Source organism: Bos indicus, chromosome 3 (assembly GCF_029378745.1).
Source record: "Bos indicus isolate NIAB-ARS_2022 breed Sahiwal x Tharparkar chromosome 3, NIAB-ARS_B.indTharparkar_mat_pri_1.0, whole genome shotgun sequence".
NCBI classification, from domain to species: Eukaryota; Metazoa; Chordata; class Mammalia; order Artiodactyla; family Bovidae; genus Bos; species Bos indicus.
The window spans coordinates 8,402,423-8,409,737 of NC_091762.1; the positions used below are offsets into that span (position 1 = coordinate 8,402,423).

Consider the following 7,315-nt stretch of genomic DNA (forward strand, 5'->3'; position numbering starts at 1 on the left):
AAGGCGGTTCTCTGAAGCTGGAGATTAACTGGTTCGGTGCCGGGCTGGAGAGAGCGGCCATATCTCGCACGACTCTCCCTTCAGGGCTGGAGCGGCGAGAGCTGAATCCTGGTCAGCATTACCCAGGTCGAGCTTCCCAGGCCCCACCTAGGGTGAGAACCCTGCAGGGAGGGTCCCATGAGCTTTGGTTGTAGGGAGAGTAGATAGGGACACTGGAGGCTGGTCCGTGGGGAGGTGGCTTCATCAACAGCTCCTTGATGTTAGCAACAGCCTGGGCCTGTGGGAGCTAGGGCAGCCCGGCAGCGTACCGTGTTTATCCACAGGGGTCCCTGGGTACCAAGCTCTCGAGAGGCAGCCCCCTACGCTGGCAAAACCCGTGGACCCCCGTGTCCGCCCTCTAGCTCCAGGATTCCTTACAGCTTCACGGGTCTCAAGTTTGCCTTCCCTCTTCTCCTCCCAATGTAAACCCTGGCATCACCGTGTCCTGGTCCCATCGCATCCCCACCCCCACGGCTCTGAGCGTGCCCCCATCTGTTCGGAGAGGGAACTGGGTCCCCGGAAGACTCCCCATTCGGCCTAGTTCTGTATCTCCACACCCTTAAAACACACAAATAAGGACATCTTTTTTTTTTTTAATAAATTTATTCACAAAAAAAGTGAGACTGTAGAGGATCTGGGGGCTGTACACGGGCAGGGGCCTGTGGAGCTCTGTACATGGGACTGGGAGACAAGGGAGCCTCCAGGTGAAAGGGTATTTTTTAATAAAAAAAATAATGGGAGGTACAACCACCCCCTCCCCCCTCCCCGATTAAAAAGACACAAAAATAGACGTCTCTGAGGTAAATGGGGAGCCTGGGGGCTTAAGGGTGTTGAAAGGGTTTCACAGGTGCCAGGGCATAAAAGGGATGTCACAGGCACCGGGGTGGCTCCTGCATCAGTTGGTAGAACAGCACGTAGCCCTCACTGGACGCCACCTGGTTTTCACTGACAGGGGAGACACTAGGAAGAAGGGACATGGGGAAAGAGGTGTGATCATCTCTGCGTGTTCTACCTCCCCACAAGATCAACCTCACAGCATCCAGGCAGTGATCAGGATACCAACCCCGCCCCCACCGCCCGGCACTGTGCTCTCCTGGGGCTTCTTCTTTGGGAAAGGTGTCAGGGCTGCTGTGGGGACAGGGCCGGAGGGGAGTAGCAGGCTCTTCTCACCGAGAGTCATTGTAGACGTGCCAGCCAGTCTGGCACCGGCACAGGGCTGTGTAGTGGCCGTAGTGGACGCTGCCCGAGTGGTTGCAAAGGGCGTACAGCTGATACACGGGGCTTCCTTCAGGGTTACAGACGACCAAATCTTACAGTCAGAGCTGTGCCCCGCTCTCACTCTTCCCTCCCCTGCATGGAGCTCCCCAAGACCTTCCCTATCAGACTCACCGGCTTTGTCACTGGCGAAGTCCCCTAGGCTCAGTCGCTGCAGTGGGAAGTCTACACCTACTGAACTTTTCTTGATGGAGCCTCGGGAGGCGGAAAATCGATTAAGATCTAAGCTCTGGTTAAGGAGAATTTGGGAGGCAGAGGGCCTCTGAGGGGGGCTGAGGAATTGAATGTTGTCCACCACCCCTCCTGGAACACATTTGGGGAGCGTGATAGGGAAAGGTGGAGTGGCCGGCTTTTCCTAAGGCAAACTGAATTCCCAAATGTCCAGCTTCTGTAAACATGGAAAATGTGGAAAAAAGAATGAATGGGAGAAATAATCTGAAGATTAGGATACGGAGCACGAGAATGCGGGGGAATCTCTGTACTGTCAACTTTTTGGTACTTCGTGTTTTCTGCCGACATCGGTCACACACCTAAATAAATGTCAAATTATGTTATAAGGTTAACGTGTTTCTCACCTCAGCTAGCTTTTCTGGCATCCTGACTCACAAATTCACTGTGCTCTGCATACACTTCTGCATCCTCTGGGCCGCTGCCCTTTGCCCTGGAAGCACCAGGACATACCTGAAACTCCTTTACAAACCCTGACACGTGTCATTCTTCATACTCAGGCACCATGCAACCCCTTTTACACATATGGAGCTCCCCACCCCGGCTTCCCACCCTTACTATATCCCTTGTGAACCCCCACATACTGGGGCATTCTCCGATTCTAGCTCTTCTTCCTTGGTGAAAAGGTTGAAACAATCTCGCAGAGACACCTTGCCCCCAGCAAATCCTTTCTGGGGGGAAAGGGGAGTGAAGGGTCAGCATGGTATGAATTTACTTTTCCAACTCTTCGCAAGTAATCCAAGCTTCATTTCTGCTCCAGAGACCCAGAGGGTTCCCTCCCACACTAGGGGTGGGAGGGTTGCATCACAGAACCCATGTCCCATCCACCCCTGGAATCTTCTGGAATCCCACCTTGGGGATGGGCAGGGACAGGTCACAAAAAACCTCGAAGGTCGTGGAGCGATACCCACAGGCCTGGCACTTGAGACAACTTTTCAACTGGCCCACAAACAGGTCTAGATAGAAGCAAAGAGGCAGGAGAAACAGTCACTATGGGATGCCTAAGGTGCTTTCTTGGAATCCCACCTCCTTACCTGACCTTTCCTTTCCCACCACCAACACTCCTCACAAACCCCCAACAGCTTTACCACCCAGTCCTGTTCCCATACCCCTCAACAGTACTGATTTTTTCTGCCAAGCCAGCACCGCCACCCCCACCACACTTTCCCCCATCACTGCCTTACTTCATACCCACGATCTTCCCCCCCACACAGACACACAGACACTCCCTCCATCACTTTGTTTTACTCCATACCCACGATCTTGCTGTCCTCTCTTTCCAGGTAACGCTTCCACATTAGGTTGGCTCGATCATCATCGCTACCACAAAGCAAGGCAAGTGGGAAGCATCCATAAGACAGCAGGAACGCTGGGCACCCCCACCACCACTGAAATGATCCACAAAGCCCTGTACCCCACCCCACCCCATACCCGACCCCCTCTGTGCCCCGGCTCCTTCTTTGAATTTCAAGAAAGAGTCAAAGGAGCCCTCCTTCAGAGGACTTTCCGGTGAGAGGAAAACAAAGGAATGTAGACAGGGGAAGAACATGCCGTCTTCCTCCACCTGGCTCCAAACCCCTTTTGTACCTTATAAATTAATTATCCCCTCCTCCGTCAATATGGTGACAGCCACAGCACTATCTTCTGCTTCCATCTGCGCCCCTCAGCCTCCTCCTTCCTTCTTCCTGCTTCTGCACTGCTTCACAAACCATTTTCTGAACTATGTATTTCCTTGGACCCTACAGCCTCAACCATGACTAACTCACTTCTATGAAGGATGAATGCTGCTGATAAACTACTGGGGAGAAGAGGGAGGGGGAGCAACCTTACCTTAACTCAGGTTCTTCTAGCAGAGCCCCTCCAAGGCGGGGTGGGTGGGGAGCAGGACTACTGGCCAGGATTGGTGGAGCCCGGCGGCCTCGGCGGTTGATTTCGAGGTGTAGCCGCTCCATGAGGAGCTTCAGAAACTCTTGGGCATCCTGCTGGCTGCAGCCAGACAAAGAGCATGGGCAACTGACTCCTCCCTAGTCCACAGTCACTAATCCCTTCCCAGACATCTGTCCCCACTTCCTGGATGAAGAGCATCTCAAGGCTCAGAATGAGGCTGCCAGGGCTCCTACCCCCAGACAAGGCCAGAGAGAAATCCCATACCCTCCAGCTCTCCCACCTGTATCCAGAGAAGGAGGGGACGTATTTCTGGAAGACAGCTCGGAATCGAGTAGGATTCACAGCTTCACAGGAATCAGGGTGCCACAGGGCACCAATCACATCTGCAAAGGCTGTTAGGATGGGAGTGGGGAAGGGAAACAAAAGTTAATGACTACAAGAGGGAAGCGAGAGGAGGCCCAGAGGGTGGAAAACAACCTCTAGGAAATCAGACACAGGGAAAAACAGATACAACTGCCAGCTTTCAGGCTCAGGGTCACTGCTACTGGCAGAGGAACCTACAAAGTCCTTTTTTTGGGGGAAAGAGGACTTGAAAGGGGGGAGCAGGAGTTGTGGCCCTACCTTCAGTGAGCTCCTGGGCTCGGCCCCCTCCAGGCACCTCTTGACGGAAGTCCCTTCGCAGACAGAAGTCCCGAAGAGGCCGGGTGCTACTCAAACACTGTAGCACAGCATTCAGGAAGCACTGGGGAGCAGGAGAGACCCAAGAAGCCTTAGGAGAACTTCAGTGCTGCGCTTCTAGTTTCCCTCCCCATGCCTGTCACCAGCACCAGTCCACATTCCTGTTCGGAAGGATGAAGAATGGCTCTCACCGTGTTCCCCAGATTTCGGAGGCCAACATGACCAGAGCCCAGAAGCAGTGTGTGATGAGCCTGGAAGGTCAGTACAGAACAGTCAACAGGTGCCTGTATACCGTACCTGGCACTTTAACCTTCCCACAGCATGCTGCCCACTGCCTTCCCCGTCCCATCCTTCACCCCCAAACTCTACACTTCTTCCCTCACTGAGTATCAGGGTCTCCCTACCTCACTGGCCATGAGCAGTAAGCCCATCACAGCTGAGTGTACCACGGTCTCAGCCATGGCTGTCCCATCTGTTCCCCACTTACTCCTCTGCCCAGCTAGCCGGCGATGCAACTCCTGGGGCAACTCCCCAAGCACTGGCATGGTTGCCCAGCTGCTCCCCACCCCCACCTTGCTACCCGCAAGGCCCCCTCCTGCACCCGTGGCCCCTTTCTACACCCTCTCCTGATGGCTCCAACTTCAATCAGCCTAGCTCACTTAGCTTGGGGAAATGGGCAACCACATTAGCTCAGATGTTCTGAGCCCGCCCCTCCTTTGCTCCAGAGATTAATTAAACCTAGGCAAGCATCCTAGGAGAGAAGGCACAGCAAGGGAAATTAAGGGCCTGGGGACACAAATAATTCCAAATGGTTGAGTTAATTCCTTGGAGAATGAAATGGCAAACCATGCTGGGGAGTCACAGACAAGCCCAAAAAGGGTCTATGAGGCTCAAGAGTACTTAAGTAAGGGAGAAGAGAGTCCACACTACTGAAATGAAGGGGTGAAAAAGAAATTTGGGGGAAAAGGAGAAAGGAAAGCCATATGATGGCAAGAAAGCTGGAGGCATGGAGGAACGTGTGGACATGGAAGGCCACGTGTGCTGGCGAATCCTCACCATCTTGTCATCGGAGTAGAAAGGTTCAGAGGGCCGGGCAGATATCACGTGGAAGGAGCCATGGGCAGTAGGGGGCTCTGTCCGTATGCTGAACAAAGTGGGTGGCCCAGGAAAGCCCCCGAGGCGGCGGAGAGAGGTGCTACGTCTCAAAGGGGGTGGCTCAGGCCGGAGAGCCAAGCGGCTCAGTGCAGCCCCCAGCTCTCCAGTGCCACGGTGCCCTCCCAAGGCAATCCCCATTGGACGCAAGTCCCCACTGCTCACAGACTTGGAACGGGCTAGGTTGGTCCTGGATGGGAGAGGCAGAGCCACAGTTGGAGGTGGTGAGCCAGGCAGGGGAACTCCATGATCTGCCCGAAGTGGGCCACTGGGACGAGGGCCTGAGGTCCGTCCCCGTCCCAGCTCCAGTTTCTTGAGCCGTTCCTCAGGGGGACCTGGCCTAGGAGGCAGAGGTCGTAACATGGGATTTGGCCCAGGGGCTGGGTTTCGTCGCTCCTTGCTCCGGGCCCGGGGAGCAAATGGTAGCTTGGATCCCACTCGGGGCTGGATATTAAGAGGTGGCTCTCGGGTCCGTCCCAGGCGGTGCTCAGAAGCCTGGGGCATTGTGGACGCCACAGGCTGGACCTGGGAGAAGAAGACAGGGTCAACATTTGAACATGGAGGGAGGTGGGAACCTAGGCTACCATACCTGGCTATATGCATGGAGGGCAGGAACCGTATCATATCAGTCATTGTATCCCCAATAGCTAGCATAGTGTTTGGCACAAAGTAAACACTTAGTAACCATTGAGTAAATGAATGAATGAATGATAGCAGTCCAGAGGTTTGACTCTACATTCCTTACCCTCTTCCTGCAGAATATAGCTTTACTGGAGAGCCAATGAAAAGACAGTTCCTATCTCGCCTGTCTTTATAATCTAAATGTTCATGAAGGTCCCCCATACTTGGCTAGTCAAGTGGGATGTGCTCTGGGTCATTTAGAACCTGTGGTCAAATAGGGGTGTGGATGCAAGTACAACAGCCCCAAAGATAGCATTCCATTCTCAAACCTCTGCCCCTCCGGGCTGCAAATGAAGCAGATTAAAAGGGTGACTTGCCAATCACTCCCTCCCCCCGCCTCTGAGCTCCAAAGTGATGTCGGGGCTTAGGGGCAGTGGCGAGCAGGGAGGACGAACAACTAATTCCCTGACCCTCAAGCTCTGCACCTCGCCCACCACAGCAGCTTTCAACCGGGTCCGCCCCCCTCGAGGGCAGAAAGGCCGAGGCTGCTGATTGGCTACGGGGTCCAGAGGCATATTCTCCACGATCCAAGGATGCTGGTCCCTCCAGCCCAGTTCTCTCAGGCCTGCCAGGACCCCAGCGGCTTTGCCTTTGTGGAGGGCGATCTCTCGAGTCTGGAGCAGTCTTCCCTCGGAACCCCCCACGCCATACGCCCCGGACCGTACCTGTCCCCGAGTGAGGCGGCGGGGGAGGCCAACCGGGGTCAGGCCTCAGCTCAGGGCCACCCCCTACTACCCTCGCGCAGCGCCCCCGCGGGCCCGGCTGCAGCTTTAGCCGCAGCTATCGCCCAGCTCTCTCCCGCCGCAGGGGCCGCCGCCATCTTTGTTGGTCCCGCCCGGCCACCGGCCACCGGCTTCACTGTCTCTCAGGGCGCCTGCGCACCCACACTCAGAATCCACCCACTTGCATCCTCGGCGCTTGCGTGAACCCGCCCCCTTGGCTCCGCCGCTGACACCATGGAAACACAGCCAACTTTAGGACCGCCAGTTCCCAGCTCTGCCAAAAATTTTCTTTAGACCATCATTCCAAAGCAAGTCCCTAAAGTAGAGTCCCATCGCCCCATCTTGTGGCCCTAAAGGATATAAACCTGACAATCGTTGTATGGCCCCCCGGCTTGCAGCACAGACCTTCCCAGGGAGCAGGGATGCGAACGTAGGGTCCAGCCCACAGAACAGAGAAGTATCCACATAGGGATGGGAAGCTCCTCGGAGGGTAGGGAATACTGACCCTTCAAAACCAGTCCTCAGTCATCTTGCAGGCCGAAGCAGGAGGCTCCCTGCTCAAGCACATGAGCAGACTTCAGCAGCAGGGACAGCAGTCAGGATTTCCTTTCATTCTGGTCCAGACCAGAGCTTCCTCCATTTCCCCCTCCCCC

At 55.1% G+C, this 7,315-nt stretch overlaps 1 protein-coding gene and 1 long non-coding RNA gene across 3 annotated transcripts; one reads left to right on the forward strand and one right to left on the reverse strand.

Annotated features, from left to right (window-relative positions):
• Nucleotides 1–35: 35 nt before the first annotated feature.
• On the forward strand, nt 36–791 carry LOC139180782 (uncharacterized). The gene is made up of 2 exons (XR_011565032.1): nt 36–152; nt 324–791. It is a non-coding gene; the product is annotated as an uncharacterized lncRNA (long non-coding RNA).
• On the reverse strand, nt 667–7,257 carry USP21 (ubiquitin specific peptidase 21). 2 transcript variants are annotated; one of them, XM_019987383.2, is made up of 13 exons: nt 6,606–7,257; nt 5,164–5,784; nt 4,299–4,358; nt 4,051–4,171; nt 3,710–3,821; nt 3,373–3,528; nt 2,798–2,862; nt 2,395–2,498; nt 2,127–2,213; nt 1,766–1,844; nt 1,429–1,536; nt 1,210–1,324; nt 667–999 (listed from the first exon to the last, which is right to left on the reverse strand). In XM_019987383.2, exons 2-13 carry the CDS (start codon nt 5,761–5,763, stop codon nt 909–911), a joined length of 1,698 nt encoding a protein of 565 aa, XP_019842942.1. In that variant the 5' UTR covers nt 5,764–5,784; nt 6,606–7,257; the 3' UTR covers nt 667–908. The 2 variants fall into 2 exon arrangements, with proteins under 2 accessions (XP_019842942.1, XP_019842952.1); XM_019987393.2 differs by lacking the exon at nt 2,127–2,213 and having other exon boundaries at nt 668–999.
• Between the last annotated feature and the right edge of the window lie 58 nt (nt 7,258–7,315).

Excerpts from the sequence above, each read along its gene's own strand:
- USP21 (XM_019987383.2), bottom strand. The coding sequence starts at position 5,763 with ATGCCCCAGGCTTCTGAGCACCGCCTGGGACGGACCCGAGAGCCACCT. Across the intron at positions 2,863-3,372 it reads CTAGAAGAACCTGAGTTAAG|CGATGATGATCGAGCCAACC; the intron begins GTAAGGTTGCTC and ends GCTTTGTGGTAG. Across the intron at positions 2,499-2,797 it reads AGAGGACAGCAAGATCGTGG|ACCTGTTTGTGGGCCAGTTG; the intron begins GTATGGAGTAAA and ends GCTTCTATCTAG.